This window comes from Neoarius graeffei, chromosome 6 (genome assembly GCF_027579695.1).
Source record: "Neoarius graeffei isolate fNeoGra1 chromosome 6, fNeoGra1.pri, whole genome shotgun sequence".
Lineage (NCBI taxonomy): Eukaryota > Metazoa > Chordata > Actinopteri > Siluriformes > Ariidae > Neoarius > Neoarius graeffei.
The window spans coordinates 32,737,375-32,754,688 of NC_083574.1; the positions used below are offsets into that span (position 1 = coordinate 32,737,375).

Sequence of the window (17,314 nt, forward strand, 5' to 3'; positions counted from 1 at the left end):
TGTGTTTTTGCATGTTTGTAGTGTGTGCAGATAATAACCATGTGCGTACCTGGACTGTAACACGGTTCAGAGGAATGATCTCCACCCAACCAGGCTCCACCCCTCTCAGCTCATTTAAAATACTCTCACTGGATGATATTGATGGACATGCAGGCTGCAGTGCTGGCACTGAGATTGGTAAGCAGCTCTACAAAAGGGAAAGGCACCTGATGTTGCCCTTACCCCAAAAGTAGTCAATCAGCCAAGACAAGTCTGTCTAATATATCTCATAAGAAAAAGAAGCACATAGACACGAATTTATCATTGTGCAAATGCACGCCCAATCACTCATAATCGTGCATTCTTTCATAAAAAGAAAGAAAAAATAGAATCATATATTGCAAAACTCCCAAAAATAGGAACTATATTATGATTTGAATCACTCCTGATGTGCAGTTTTGTCTTAAAAACTTGTGCCTTAATTTTAAGGACTCGTGACTCGACTTGAACTTGAGCACTGATGACTCGGACTTGTGCATTAACTACATTAGGACTCATAAATTGGACACGAGGACTCAGATTTTTTTTCTTTATTTTTTGTAGCACTCCATAATAATTTGGCATAAGATCTTTATATCTACATTACTTTTTGTACTAATTTCGTGCAAGAGTGTCACACTTGCACACCTTGGTACAGTATGTGCATCAGATAGACTCTCAGGCATGCTCTGGACAGCCCATGCGCCAAGTGGATTCTCATGTGCGCTGTAAACGTCTCGCACCTGCACAAGATTAAGGCAGAATCAGCGTGTCTGTATAAAAACTATGAAAACATTACCAAGCCTTATTTCCTTGTTTGGTTTCCTGATCCCTGATTTCCTGTTTCTCGTCTTTGATTCTGCCAGTTCGTGCCTCGTTCGACCTATTGCCTGTTTTACGATTTTGCCTGCCGTTCTGGATTGTTCACCTGTCTTTACTTGTATTAAAGTGTATGCAATGCCTTATTGTAATGCTTTAAAATGAATATGCATCATTAGTAATTACCAAAATGAATTAATAAAGCAGGGGGGAAATTAATATAAATTATTTTATCATCAAGCACAAAACTATCGATAAATTGCAGCTTCTGGATCCTGGAAAAAGGCAGCCTTATCCCAGGGCTAGCCTCGCATGAGGTCACACATGGAACCCCGGTTATCTGGGTCATTTCGGTTCATTTGACTCCGAGCTTGTTTATTCACTGAAATTGGATATTGTGTAGGAATCTTACAAAAATAACAATAGGAAAGCGCTGTGTTGTGTTTGGATGTTCAAATACATGGTCAGTCAACATAATGACTGTTGCTTTGTACAAGGAAAAAAAGTGGGGTTTAGAGGCATTACATACACTTTTTAATAAACACACCTTCTGCACTTACTTCTGTCTCCCAACCATCTCTGACAATACTTCGTACTCCCTGAAAAAGAGGATGTACCTTCACCTGTTCATACGTATGTCGTGTTTAGGAACAAACTAATGTTAATGGCGCTAAAACAGCCACCGTCAAATGGTGCAGTTGGAGTGGTGTTCTCGGACTCGACTCGGATCAATAATGGATTCGACTCGAATTTTTTTTTAATGACTTGGACTTGATTCGGACTTGAACACTGGGGACTTGAGACTAGACTGGACTCGGACTCGAGTTTTAGTGACTCAACTACAACCCTGGTCAGTACTACTGTCTTAGCTTTCCAAATTCCTTTAGTCTATTTTTATGGACAACAGTGCCCTATACTGTAGTATCAGAAACCACAATATATTAGTTACATGAGCATCAGAGCTCCGGTGCCAAACTAAATAACATCAGACATCAAACATGAACCTTTGATATCAAGGATAAGGACAGCATTGTTTACATTTAAATTTTGACGAAACTGCTCCTTTAACTTTAGTGTCCGTTCTGCCAAATCTCTAAGTGGAACTCTTGTGTTGAGATTTGTTTCCTGCTCATGTTTGTCAGGTCCATATGGAGAGAGAGATGAGCAGCAGGTGTTTATTCAGCGCGTCGTTCCTGACACTGATAAACTCTATGTACGGCTGTCCTCTAATGGCAAAAGGTAGGAAAGACCTTTTTACTATTTCCATCCATCTTTTTCTATTGAATTGGAAAGAGAAGAGAGAAAAACAGAAAGCAGGGGGATAGGAAGTTATAAAAATTCACCAGTTCTCCTTGATAAAATTATCTAGAAAATAGAGTTTGTGCTATAAGCTGTGTGGGCTAGGATATTCGGAGAAAACACGGGGAAATGACAATATTAACACAAACAAAATCTGTTGAGGGATCGCACAATGCACATTATCAAATTAAAAATTGTGTATACAGTATGTGTTTTTGTGTGCATGCAGAGTGTGTGAGGTGCGCTCTGTGGATGGAACCTCTATCACAGCTTTTGTGGTTCACGAGTGTGAGGGGTCAAGCCGCATCGGGTCACGGCCACGCCGCTTCCTGTTCAGTGGCCATGGCAATGGCAGCATTCAGATGTGGGACCTGACAACAGCAATGGAGATCGCAGCCAAGGTGGACATAAAAGGCATGTGAATTATTCTTCAGATGTGTACCTCCTGGAGAAATCATGTGTCTTCAAAGGTTTGATTGTGGAAGGAAAGAAAGATTAAGGTGTAAAAAAAAAAAAGTTACATTGTAAAAAAAAAAAATTGTGCTTCTTTTAGATTGAATAAGTTATGGAGCAGAAAGAGGGATGGAAGGAAGGAAGAAAGAAAAAAGTACTCACCAAATGGACAAAGGAAATAAAGGAAATTTAAAATGCATCAATATTCCATTAGTGCATATCAAGGCAAATGTTCCAAACTTTATTCTAATATTTAAAATCATGGTTGTCTGTGTGTAGCACTAGGAGGCCCGACTGAGGAGGAGCTGTTGGAGTTGTTGGATCAGTGTGACTTAGCATTGACCAGGACACCAGACATGAGTCCTGCTGCATCGCTCACACACTCTTCTCGTAACTCTACCTGCAGGTATACATACACACACACACACACACACACACACACACACACACACATACATACATACATACATACATACATACACACATATATATATATATATATATATATATATATATATATATATATATGTGTGTGTGTGTATATGTAAAGAGGGAGATGAATGCTTGCCAAAGGCTCCTTATCAGATCAGGTAGATTCCTACTGTACCTTATGCTTGCCAGTGTCTAACTAGCTAAATAACTCCTAGTTAACTCCAAACCAGCTTGTACCTTACTAGCTAACACTTAACTAGTTAGCTCTAACTATGTATTATATTAGTTAAATTGCATCAAAGATAGTGATGGTCATTAGATTTTAAGAGAAGCTGCTTCCCAAGATGGATTAGACTTTTTCTCCCATGTTCCTGAGTAGCTTATGAGTAACTACCAAGAGCCACTTGGGGGGGAAAAAAAATCTAACGATTTCTAACTGTTAATAGCGGAGCTCCATACTTAAGAAACTATGGTAACCTATCGAGTTGATTTTTCATGGACACACAGGGATCCCAGCCGTGTACGTCCATCCGTCCGTGCCCCTCGCGATTCTGATTGCCTGTTTGATTTTGGCGGGAACTAGAAGTGCGAGCGCGCCTACGTAACTTATTTTTGTCTCCAGATAATTTCATGTTTATCGGGTTTTTCCACCAACAACAACTCAAACAGCGCAACAAAATAATAATCATTTTTACAAACTTTAAAAAGATGTCAGAACAAGTTAACCAAGGAGAGAAAGATGAAGTCAAAACCGGGAAGAGAAAGAGAGTTTTGACAGAGGAAGAAAAGGAAAGATGTGAAAGAGCGAGAGAAAGGCAAAGAAATCTTTCACAAGTTAAGCGACAAGCTGAAAGAAAAAGAAAACGTGTAAAAAATGAATGAATAGAAACGATGAGTTGTAGGAATTTAATTCTAAATAGTGATGTTGATTCTGAAATCACTGCAAAATCCTTCGGGATCCGACAAGTTGACCTGAATCCAGTCAGTGTTTTCATGAATTGTGTATCTTTTGTTTTCAAAACATTTTGCTATAAATCCCACCCCTGTCAAAATGGTTCAACCCACCCTCCACCCACGAAACCCCTCTAGCTTACCCAAGTGGTACAGTCCCTCGGGTTCCCCACATAAAACAGGAAGTACCGGAGTTTGAATGCCGGTGAGTAAAGTGAATATGGAAATGTAATCACAAAGTTTTACCCAATAAATGTTTTTCACAGCCTGTGTGTACATTTGCATTTCTTGATATTAGACAACGTTAACACAGATGAGATATGTAAATGACAATGAGCATGAAATGAGCATTTTTTTAACTTAGTTTTTATTTCAGTTTCATTCAAAATCATATATACAGACTCGTATTCATCATAACTGCTGTTTTTCAAGTTTTTAAATACACATGGTAACAATTATACAACAGAGGAGACGGAGACTATAATGACTGAAAGAAAAATATAAAACAAAATAGAATAAAACATAAGATAAAAGAAATAGAATTAAAAAAAAATCAGATTACTAATATAGATCGGATTCATATTGTATGGGTTCGTCACTATAACAGTATACCCATGACAGGGCTCCACCTTCTAGTGAATATATCTTTTTGAAGTCTCAGGGAATGTTTTGTTCCATTTGATATATTTCCTTTATTTTTCCAGTCCACATATTGTATGTTGGGAGGGTCAGGCTTCAACCACCTTTCTGTAATGCATTTAATTGCTGTTGCTAGCAGTATCTATAAAAGATATTTTTTGGCTCTTCCTTCGATGCCTCTTGGTAATAGACCTAGTAGAGCCACCATTGGGTCCATTGTAATATTTCCACCAAATACTTTATTAAGTGTTTCAAACACTTCCTCCCAAAAACATTTCCAGTTTCGGGCATAACCAAAGTATGTGGATCTGATTGCCAATGTGTGGGCCACAGTTTCTCCAGCATTTATTTGAGTGTGTAGTGCTAAATGTAGCCATAATTTCAGGTGTCTGAAAGAACCTCATGATTACCTTCCATTTAAATTCCCTCCATACATTCGAATTAGTTACCAGATGTACTTCAGTACACATTTCTTCCCACATATCATGTAATATGTTGGAGTTAATTTCAATTTCCCATCTCTCTTTAATCTGTGTAGTATTATTCAAATTCATGCCCAAGAATAGCCAAGGTAGCAGTAGCTTATTAATTTCTTATCCCACTTTCTTGTTTGTACTTTCATCAATAATTCAATTAGCGTTGCTTTAGCAACTTTGACCCAGTCTTTGTGTTTTAATAAGAAATCCCTTAACTGTAAGTACCTGAAGAAATCTGTGCTTGGTAGCTTAAATTCCTCCAATAGCTGTGCAAATGATTTAAAGTTGCCAGCATCGTGGAGTTGATGTAAGTTGGTGAGTCCATACTTTGACCATTTTCTGAAACCTTTATCTGATTTAGAGGGCACAAAATCATTTATATATCCAATATTTGAAAGTGCTGAAATTGTTTTAGACAGGCCAAATGTAGATTTTATTGTCTTCCATATTTTTAACGTGATTTTGGTCCATTCTCCCATATTTATTTTACTTGAATGGACATCTAGGAATGGCAAGGTCTATAAAGGTCTTTCACATACACTGTCTTCAATATCGAGCCAACGTGTATATGATAGGTCCTGAATCCATATTATTAATGGTTTTAGTTGTGCAGCCCAGAGGTAATATCTCAAATTAGGTAGTTTGAGCCCTCCCTTTGCTTTAGGTAACTGTAACATTTTTAGTCTGATTCTTGGTCGCCTTCTCTGCCAGATAAGTATTGAGATTAGTTTGTCCAATTTATCAAATATAGTTTTGGGGATGTCAATAGGTAACATTTGAAACAGATACAGTAGACAGCACATTCATACGGACACTCTCGATGCGGCCCAGTAGAGAGAGGGGCAGTATTGACCATTGGTCCAAGTCCTTACTAATGTTTTGGATTAAACTTTTGTAATTGAAATTGTACAGTTTTTCTAATGAAGGTGGTATATGAATGCCCAGATATTTAATGCCATCTACTGGACATTTGAACCCACTCTGCAATTTAGTTGTATCTGAGATGTTGCCACCTATATCCATGGCCATTGTTTTGTCCATGTTTAACTTGTAGCCTGAGAAGTATCCATACGTGAAAATGATGTCCTTTAAGTATAGTATTGTTGTTATAGGTTTTGTAAGATACAGCAGTATGTCATCTGCATACATTGAAATTTTATGCTGTTCTCCATTTATCATAACCCCCTTTATATTATCGTCATCCCTAATCAGCTGTTCTAGTGGTTCGATACTGATATCAAATAACAAAGGAGATAGTGAGCGACCTTGTCTACACCCACGTTCTAGGGTGAAGCGGTCTGAGAGAAACCTGTTCACCTTAACTGCAGATTGTGGATTCGAATATAAGGTTTGTATCCATTTGATGAAGTTTGGGCCAAATTGGAATCGTTTCAGAGTTTGAAATAGGTATTGCCAGGATACTTGATCGAATGCTTTCATGGCATCTAAGGATAGTATCATTAACTCCTCTTCTTTAACTTTTGGGTGTGTCATTAAATTTAACAACCTTCTGATGTTGTCCCCATAGTATCTTCCCTTTATGAACCCTGTCTGATCGGGATGGATAATTTCTGTAGTAATTTTATTGACACGTTTCGCCAGAATAGCTGTTAAAATTCATAAATCTGTATTCAATAACGAGATTGGCCTGTATGATTGGCATTTGGTGGGATCTTTGCCATCTTTATGTATTACCACTATAGTAGCCTCTCTCCAAGAGGGGGCCATGGTTCCAGATTGTAATGCATGATGGTAAGCGTGTAGTAATAAATATAATCTCTATAAAAGCTTTATAAAATTCATTAATATACTCGTCTGGGCCAGGGCTTTTATTGTTTTTCAGTGTGGAGATTATCTGACGTATTTCCAGGTTCGTGATTGGTTCGTCCAATCACGAACCTGGAAATACGTCAGATAATAATCTTAAAGAGTCGCTCATTTGTGCCATAGATTCAGGTAGCTCTTTTAATTTGATGTCTCTTAAAAATTGTCCCAATTCCTCATCATTTGTGCAAGCATCTATATTTTTGCCATAGATTCAGGTAGCTCTTTTAATTTGATGTCTTTTAAAAATTGTGCCAATTCCTCATCATTTGTGCAAGCATCTGTATTTTTTGTACAGGGTCTTGTAAAATTCTGCAAAGGACTGTGATATTTCATCTGGTTTTGTGAGAGTTGAATTATCCTTTAATTTCTGTACTATATTAGATGATTGTTGTTTTTTAAGTCTTAATGCTAGTAATCTGCTCGCCCTATTACCATTTTTGTAGTATTTTTGGTTAGTAAACCTTAAATTGCCCTCTATTTTTTTCATTAATTAAGCTGTTTAGGTCCCTGCGCGCCTCTTTAAGATTATTCAATAAGCTTGAGGTTGGGTTTCTTTTGTATTGCTGCTCAAGCTGCCTTATTTTGTCTTCTAGCTCTCGCTGTTTTTCTTCCCTTTTTCTTTTTCTGGCGCTTGTAAAGGAAATGATTCGGCCTCTAATATATGCCTTTTGCACAGTCCCATAGAGTAAGGGGTGATATTTCAGGCGAGGTATTAGTATCAAGATAATTTTTTAGTTCAGTTTTTATAAATGCAATGAATTCTCTATCATTAAGGAGCGACTCATTTAATCGCCATTGTTTAGTTGATGGCTTGTTACCAATGTTCCATGATAATACAAGAGGAGCGTGATCGGATAGTGTAATTGGGAGGATCTTTATGTCAACTACTCTATAAGATTCTGCCTTAGGAGTGAAAAAGAGGTCTATTTTGGAGTATGAAAAATGCCTATGCAAAAAAAAGGTAAAGTCTCTGCCTTTAGGGTGTTTGCTTCTCCAAATGTCCACCAGACCAGGATTAGGGATAAAATTAGCTCATGTTTTAAGTCGTTCAAATTCTGTAAAGCTGCTTTGCGACAATGTTTATTGTTAAAAGCGCTCTACAAATGACTTGACTTGGCTCGTCATTATTGTTGATGCGGAGCCTGGCTGGATGTAGCGGACCCCAGGTTTCCCTCAAAGCATCTTTCTGGTGGCCGTAAATGCTGCCCTGGCTCTGGTGACATTAGCAGTGTAGTCCGGGAATATAGCGATTGGGTTTCCATTGTAGTTGAGTTGGCCGCCCCGGTCTCTGGCTTTCCTCAGAATGTCCATGGCATTTCCCTCGTTGTGTAGCTTCACAATAATTACATGGGGCTTGTCTCCAGGTCTTTGTGTCAGGCTGCAGTGTGAGCGTTGGATTAATACCTCTCCGTCCAGGTGTAACACTTCTTTGAGGAGTTTGGAGACCGCGGTGGGAAAGCTTGACCCCAGCTCTTCAGCTACACCCGAATGTTTCCTCTCCTCATTCTGCCCTCCATGTCCTCACACTTTTTTCTTTTAAATCTTTGACTTGCTTCTTGAGGTCCATTACTGTAGTTTGCACCGATACAACTTCATCGGACCACACTGACAGTCAGGCCTCGACAGCCTTCACATTAGCTTTCATATGCTCAACCTCTGCGCGGATAACGGTTGTGTTGTTAGCTATCTTAGTTTTCATGTCTTTTATTTCCTTCTTCAGCGATTCAAAATCCTTCACCAGTGCGCTCTTCAATTCTCTAATAACTGACGATATATCTTCTCTCAATGAGGAGAGGATGCCAGCTTTGATTGTTGCGGTGTCCGTGCTTGTGCTTACTTCAGGTACAGGTGGGGTCAGGTCGAATTTGTCTGGACTTTTAGCTGAGGAGGTTTTAGGCCTTGTGTTAGACTAACCTTCGTATTTGTATTTTCGGAGATTTGCTGCCATCAGCGCCGGTTTTGCAACCCTCTGACCTCGCCGAGTGGTGTTAATTACACAGTTATCACATTTAGTTTATATTTTCGAGCGTAGATGTCATATATGTTAATAGTTGAGATTCTGCAGGAGCTCACAAAAGTGCGTCTTACTCCATTGCGGTTTACTAGCGCCCCTCAAATGAGCATTTTGAACGAGACATGACAAACATTTGGTATCCAAAAATGCCGCTAGGCCTTTCCCTGCACTCCACACAGCAAAGTTAAATGCATGAAAATGAAGTTATGGCAAACAGTGATTAATGACGAGCATGGCTTATGAAACCAGTTATACTGATCAATTCAAACGGTATGGACAAGGAAATAAAATAGCAATACACTAGCGACAGGTCAGCTGATGGTAAAGTCATGGCAAAAGGCTGCCTGCGCACTGTGTGAGCTCCATTAGCTTAGCTTTAATATTAGCTCCTGTTGCAACTTGGCCCATGAGGGTAAAAATTTCAACCAAAGACCTTGAGAACTTTTACAACCCCGATTCCAAAAAAGTTGGGACAAAGTACAAATTGTAACTAAAAACGGAATACAATAATTTACAAATCTCAAAAACTGATATTGTATTCACAATAGAACATAGACAACATATCAAATGTCGAAAGTGAGACATTTTGAAATTTCATGCCAAATACTGGCTCATTTGAAATTTCATGACAGCAACACATCTCAAAAAAGTTGGGATGGGGCAATAAGAGGCTGGAAAAGTTAAAGGTACAAAAAAGGAACAGCTGGAGGACCAAATTGCAACTCATTAGGTCAATTGGCAATAGGTCATTAACATGACTGGGTATAAAAAGAGCATCTTGGAGTGGCAGCGACTCTCAGAAGTAAAGATGGGAAGAGGATCACCAATCCCCCTAATTCTGCGCCGACAAATAGTGGAGCAATATCAGAAAGGAGTTCGACAGTGTAAAATTGCAAAGAGTTTGAACATATCATCATCTACAGTGCATAATATCATCAAAAGATTCAGAGAATCTGGAAGAATCTCTGTGCATAAGGGTCAAGGCTGGAAAACCATACCGGGTGCCCGTGATCTTCGGGCCCTTAGACGGCACTGCATCACATACAGGCATGCTTCTGTATTGGAAATCACAAAATGGGCTCAGGAATATTTCCAGAGAATATTATCTGTGAACACAATTCACCGTGCCATCCGCCGTTGCCAGCTAAAACTCTCTATAGTTCAAAGAAGCCATATCTAAACATGATCCAGAAGCGCAGACATCTTCTCTGGGCCAAGGCTCATTTAAAATGGACTGTGGCAAAGTGGAAAACTGTTCTGTGGTCAGACGAATCAAAATTTGAAGTTCTTTATGGAAATCAGGGACGCCGTGTCATTCGGACTAAAGAGGAGAAGGACGACCCAAGTTGTTATCAGTGCTCAGTTCAGAAGCCTGCATCTCTGATGGTATGGGGTTGCATTAGTGCGTGTGGCATGGGCAGCTTATACATCTGGAAAGACACCATCAATGCTGAAAGGTATATCCAGGTTCTAGAGCAACATATGCTCCCATCCAGACGACATCTCTTTCAGGGAAGACCTTGCATTTTCCAACATGACAATGCCAAACCACATACTGCATCAATTACAGCATCATGGCTGCGTAGAAGAAGGGTCCGGGTACTGAACTGGCCAGCCTGCAGTCCAGATCTTTCACCCATAGAAAACATTTGGCGCATCATAAAACGGAAGATACGACAAAAAAGACCTAAGGCAGTTGAGCAACTAGAATCCTACATTAGACAAGAATGGGTTAACATTCCTATCCCTAAACTTGAGCAACTTGTCTCCTCAGTCCCCAGACATTTACAGACTGTTGTAAAGAGAAAAAGGGATGTCTCACAATGGTAAACATGGCCTTGTCCCAACTTTTTTGAGATGTGGTGTTGTCATGAAATTTAAAATCACCTAATTTTTCTCTTTAAATGATACATTTTCTCAGTTTAAACATTTGATATGTCATCTATGTTCTATTCTGAATAAAATATGGAATTTTGAAACTTCCACATCATTGCATTCCGTTTTTATTTACAATTTGTACTCGTATTTTGTCCCAACTTTTTTGGAATCAGGGTTGTATATATTTTCCTTACTTTTCGGCGAAATTTGCCATTCTGTGTTCAAAATAAGAAAGTATGTCACCTATGATTTTGGTGTAGAGCAGAGGAAAAAACTGGATGGGGGAGGGGTGGTTTCTGTCACGCTCAGTCCACAGAAATAATGTCAGATAGCAAATTATCTTGCTAGCACAGTGATTTTCTAAGATGGACATAGTGCCAAAGATGAAAATGACAACTCCCGATGTGCTGTGTTCTGTGTCAAACGGCTGACTAGCTGTATTGGAGCTATTAGAGAGCAGCAACTGCAAGTTGTGCGTATTCGTCATTCTAGATTACATGCTTTGCAGACTGCTTTAGAACATCCCCACACCAAAACTAGCTATATCAGTATTTACTCACCATGGAAATCAGTTTAACCTTTAACTGAACCACACTCCTATCTGTAATTAAATGTAAAATCTTCATATTAGTGGAGCTCCTTTGGCCCACGTGAGTGGAGCCCCATAGGCATAGAGTGTGGATACATAAAGAAACCCATCGACTTGTTTTCTGATGGCTTCGGTCCTGTGTGTGGGTGTGCCTGCCACCCCAGGAAACCCAACAGCTGAGTAGTGAATAACCCGTCGAGTTGTTTTCTGATGGTTTCGGTCCTGTGTGTGTGCGCGCGCGCGCCTGCCACCCCAGGAAACCCAACAGCTGAGTAGTGAGTAACTCATCGAGTTGTTTTCTGATGGTTTTGGTTCTGTGTGGGTGTGCCTGCCACCACAGGAAACCCAACAACTAGTGAAGTAGAGTAGTAGTCAGGACAGTATAGTAGTGAGTAACTTGTCACTGTTGTCGCCTGACATTTTGTGCAACATAAGGAAACAGTATAGTAACTATAACTGTAGAAAAATAAAACAAAAGAGGCTGGCTATGATATAAGAAAATTCTACAACCCAGAAACAGATGGGAGCTCCGCTTTTAGGCAGTGCCTAAATCTATATATTATGTGTCTCACCATGTGAGGAGGAGTTGAAGTGTTTGTTCATATCCACACAATTTGTTTTTACTTTTTTTTTTAAATGAAATAAACTGAGCTCCCAGTGTAAAGTGATACTGGTAGGAACTTTTTAGGAAATGCATCTACATACACATTTACAGTTAGTCTGTGTACGGCTTTGTAGATGAGCTTCCTGAAATACAAATAAATAAATAAAATGATTACAAGCTCATTAATGATTGGCCAGACAGAAAATCTCACCAGAGGGCCCTATTGGACTAGAGAGGAAGTCCTGGTTTCTCTCTTAATTTAAAATAAGTTATTCATTTTTATTTTCTCATATTCTTTTTTTTATTCCTTTCTTCTTTCATTTCTTCAGTCATTCTAATCATTCTCCTATTTCTAACCTTTTCTTTTCCATCCATCCATCCATCCATCCATCCATCCATCCATCCAAAGCTTGCCCTTCCTTAAAGCCAAACAAAGCCCAAAAATAAAACTCCTTTATACTGACAGATAATTTCCATACAAGGCACTAGTGTTCACTTGTTCATATTTATATCTGTATACTGTGTACAGATTTTATTTTAAAAGAAAAACATTGTCCCTGTGTGCTGCCATCTTACCCTCTCCAAGGTTCAAATACCGTGCTCCGAGTACAAATCGTGACGTTACCTACACCCTACATGCCTTACCAAGGCTAGTGGAGCTCATGGATATATCACTTATAAATTGTCGTAAACAACCCTAAAGATGGGCGGCACGGTGGTGTAGTGGTTAGCGCTGTCGCCTCACAGCAAGAAGGTCCTGGGTTCGAGCCCCGGGGCCGGCGAGGGCCTTTCTGTGTGGAGTTTGCATGTTCTCCCCGTGTCCGTGTGGGTTTCCTCCGGGTGCTCCGGTTTCCCCCACAGTCCAAAGACATGCAGGTTAGGTTAACTGGTGACTCTAAATTGACCGTAGGTGTGAATGGTTGTCTGTGTCTATGTGTCAGCCCTGTGATGACCTGGTGACTTGTCCAGGGTGTACCCCGCCTTTCGCCCATAGTCAGCTGGGATAGGCTCCAGCTTGCCTGCGACCCTGTAGAAGGATAAAGCGGCTAGAGATAATGAGATGAGATGAACCCTAAAGATGCCCAAGCGTCAAGTCAAGTCAACTTTATTGTCAAATATGCTATACATGCTCGACATGCAGCACAGATGAAATTTCAGTCCTCTCTGATCCACGGTGCAAACAGGCAATGCAATAAATAAAAAAATTGAAAAAACAAACAATATAAACAGTATAAACACTCTAGATAAGAACTAGAAGTAGACTAAACACACACACATATATATATATATATATATATATATATATATATATATACGTAAATTGGTGCAAATAAACAAACAGTCAAGAGCACTTGAGGTATAGCAGGTAAACATGAAATAAGCAGTATAAACAAGGTGAAGTAGTGTGGAATAGTGCAAATGAGCGAGGTAAAGTGAGATGTGCGGTCCCTGAGTTCAGTGTGTTAATGAACGATGAGATGTACCGTATGTATGTGTGTTTTGGGGGGGGGGGGACTGTGAGGATGACACATCAGATGCTGAAGGGGGGGCAGGGGTGTGTGTGAGCAGAATCTGGGGTGGGGGGGGAGGAGGGGCAGAACAGGGAGGGAGTTGAGCCTCCTGACCGCCTGGTGAAAGAAACTGTTCTTGAGCCTGCTGGTTTTGACCCGGAGACTCCGCAGTCTCCTCCCCGACGGCAGCAGACTGAAGAGGTTGTGAGATGGGTGGGTGGGGTCACCTGCAATCCTGATGGCTTTGCAGGTGAGGCGGGAGTTATAAATATCCATTAGAGAAGGGAGAGAGACACCAATGATCCTCTCAGCTGCTCTCACAATGCGCTGCAGAGTCTTGCAGGAGGACACGGTGCAGATGCTGTACCACATGGTGATGCAGCTGGTCAGGATGTTCTCGATGGTGCCTCTGTAGAAAGTGTGCATGATGGGGGCCGGGGCTCTTGCTCTCCTCAGTTTGTGGAGGAAGTACAGATGCTGTTGGGCTTTTTTGGCCAGTGATGCGGTGTTGTTGCTCCAGGACAGGTCTTCAGTGACGTGTACACCCAGAAACTTGGTGCTGCTCACCCTCTCCACTGCAGCACCGTCAAGTGTTGGGGTGTAAAAATAAGCCTGGTCATTGATCATTTTATGTGACATGCTTTTGTTTTTTTTATGCACTGAGAAAAGCAATCTTTTTAGATGGTATACGAGTATCTGTGTCAGTACTGTGCATGCGTTATTTAGCCGAGTTAGATTTAAACTTCATTAAAGTGAAGTCTGTTGATTTCATGGATTTGTTGCCAGTAAAAATCACATTGTTACGGAATTTATTATTATTATTACTATTCTATTTTTAAAATCAGAAGCCTTTATTTGTCACATATACTGTACATTACAGCACAGTGAAATTCTGTCTCTGATTTTAACCCATCTGAAGCAGTGAAAAAACACAGGACAAAGACAGCCAGCGATTTGATGAATTTTTTTTTTTTTAAGAATTGGAAGCCTTTATTTGATGGTTCTGTGTAATGAAGGTAAGCAGTGTTCTAGGGTGCCACTAATGGCACAGCCGGATATCTGGTTTCAGTGCAAATGGTTGCAGCCATGAAGCCTATTTTTTAGCAGTATCATAACTTTTAAAATGGATACATTGTTATTACATTTTATTTTTAATTTAAACTTGCAGAGAGCACATTAGGGCACTTGCCGTGATAGGCAAACAGTGTTTATTTTTGGGTTTTGTTTGACTTAAAAATTTTTTCTTGTTTGCTTTTCCTTAATTTTTGGTTTTCTTACCTCTCTTTTTCTTTTATTCTTTCTGGCAGCTTTTTTTTTTTTGCTTTATTTTCTTTGCATTTCCTTCCTTTTATTTCTTCATGGTTTTCACTCCTTTTGGTTTATGGGTGGGCATGAGAGGGTCGTGTCCCCCCCCCCCCGTTATATAGACAATACAATGTTGAAATTGTTTCACTCTTTTTCCTTTCTGCTGTCCTATAGTTTGCAGTCCCAGTTGAGTGAGAGTGCTCGTGTTGGTGGGTTTGGTGTTCGTGGTGTAACTCTTCCAAGACCTCAGCAAGCGTTTATAAGAGTACGTGATATTCCTCCTCATCTTGGCCTCAGCATGAGTTCTCTGAACAGCAACATGAGTGAACGAGAGAGGGAGCGACACCAGGACCGAGAGAGAGACAGAGATGGTCTTTTTGCTCCTCGGAGAGGCAGCTTTGTAGAACGATGTCAGGAACGAGCCAAAATCTCAGACCTTGCAGGAACAGAAGCTCGTCTCGGCCTCAGACCTCATTTACCACCATCATCATCCAGGAGGCCTGCCCCCTCTATCCCAAGCCATGCCTCCTCATCAAATTTGAGCCCAGTCAGATCACAGACGCCCACATCTCCACGACGAGGACCCACATTGCCTGTAGGCGAAGCCACTCCCCCTGATGCAGGGCCTAAGCTAGAAAGCCCTTCTTCACCACCACCAACTAGTCCTAAACCACATATGAACGAGACCAGCTTCTAATTGACACATAAATGGACACTCCCACTCAGCCATGCACCTACTGTTCAGGTGATTTAGTGGGAATTGGGGGTATAGCATCAAGTTTGTATTTCTCTCATTTTATTTCTCTAGCGTTTGTCTTTTTTTTCTTGATTTTTCTTGTTTTTTTCTCCTTATTTAATTTTTTCTTTATCATTTATTTATCTTTGTCTTCTGTGTGTGTGTGTGTGTGTGTGTGTGTGAGAGAGAGAGATCATTTGGTTTTGACCCAACATTTGAAATATACACAACTGTGTGCGCTCCTAATGCATACATTTTCAGGAAATTGCTGCTTTGTAAATTTAATGCAGAGCTACACAATAATGTAATGTTACAAAATAATGACTTATGTTAACTGATGTGTGTTAACCTCCAACCAGATTTTTCTAGACTTCATCTGATCATATACTGATGATAAATCTTCATATTCTAACAATTGCCCAACACTTTTATCATGGTTTGTGATCACACTATATGGTGTTTTAAAGTGTGAAATGGGTAACCAAGGCCCTAGGACCAGATTGGTTTTAAATAAAGGCTCCTCCAGGTAGCCCAGAAATGCTGCCTATTTTTCGACCTAATGGCACACGTGTTATGCTTTTCCTAATATGTATTAATATTTTTTTTAAGTCACAGGTGTAGGCTCGTGGTGTTCTTACAGATATCATCGCCATGAAAATATTGAGGGTTTTGTCTGTTTTGTAGTCTTTTTTTTTTTTTCTTAATGACTTGATCATGTTGAATAGTATGTAACCCCTTAAATTCCTGGAGTATTACTCTGTAATTCATCTTAAAGTACACTATGTAGCAACTGCCATGAATTGCTTAGTAATTTCAGTAAAACTAAGAGGAAAGTGAGGTAGTTACAATAGTGAATGTTGTCTCCTGCAGGTCCAGACAATGTCTTGGGAATTTAAGGGGTTAATATGTATTAAGTATTCAGTATATGCATAAGTATACATAAAGTGTATAAACATTTATATATTTAAATTGAAGTCACAACAAAGTTAAAATAAATATTGTACAAGAAACACATTTCTGAAGTATTTTCTCATTGCACATCTCATGGAACCGAGATGCTTGTGTGGTAACCACTGGGGAATCCCAAATATTGAAGTGTTTTATTCTTATACCACAGCAATTTGCCAACAATTGTCATTTTTCTTTTCAGCAGTTAATGTTAATTAATATAAAATATTAATATAAACGTGTTTGACTGTCAATCCGACTGTTGTAGAAAATTAACACTTCATGCATGGATACACATGTGCATGCATATTATTGATTTGTAGGTTACAGTGCATGTAGTTTGAGTTGGGGCGTGTTGAATGCACTCTGATTTTCTCCCCTAAATCTACTGTTAATGTTTGATTGTATCTGTGAATTAGTGACCAAGTGCTCTTATTTGCAGAGTATAATTATTGAATGTACTTGGGTTGCTGCAAATAAATACACTATGTGGCTAAATGTTTGTGTTCACCTGACCATCACACTCAATATATGCTTGTTGAACATCCCATTCCGGACTTGGTCCTCTCTTGCTGTTTCCACTAGGTTTTGGAACATAGCTGTGGGGACTTTCCCATTCAGCCACAAGAGCATTAGTGAGGTCAGGCACTGGTGTTGAGTGAGAAGGCCTGGTGTGCAGTCAGCATTCCAATTCAACCAAAGGTGTTCAGTGGGGCTGAGGTCAGGGCTCTGTGCAGGACACTTGGGTTCTTCCATTCCATCTTTGGCAAGTCATGTCTTCGTGAAGCTCACTTTGTGTACAAGGACACACATTG

The 17,314-nt window shown here is 39.8% G+C and overlaps 1 protein-coding gene across 1 annotated transcript in view; it reads left to right on the forward strand.

Annotated features, from left to right (window-relative positions):
* Window positions 1-16,997, forward strand: part of shkbp1 (SH3KBP1 binding protein 1) — an 83,263-nt gene extending 66,266 nt beyond the window's left edge. The window contains exons 14-18 of the mRNA XM_060923575.1: window positions 22-177; window positions 1,980-2,076; window positions 2,366-2,550; window positions 2,869-2,995; window positions 14,990-16,997. Coding sequence (XP_060779558.1) covers window positions 22-177; window positions 1,980-2,076; window positions 2,366-2,550; window positions 2,869-2,995; window positions 14,990-15,512 — 1,088 coding nt within the window. The 3' untranslated portion in view covers window positions 15,513-16,997. The remainder of the gene's footprint in view (window positions 1-21; window positions 178-1,979; window positions 2,077-2,365; window positions 2,551-2,868; window positions 2,996-14,989) is intronic.
* Window positions 16,998-17,314: the final 317 nt, after the last annotated feature.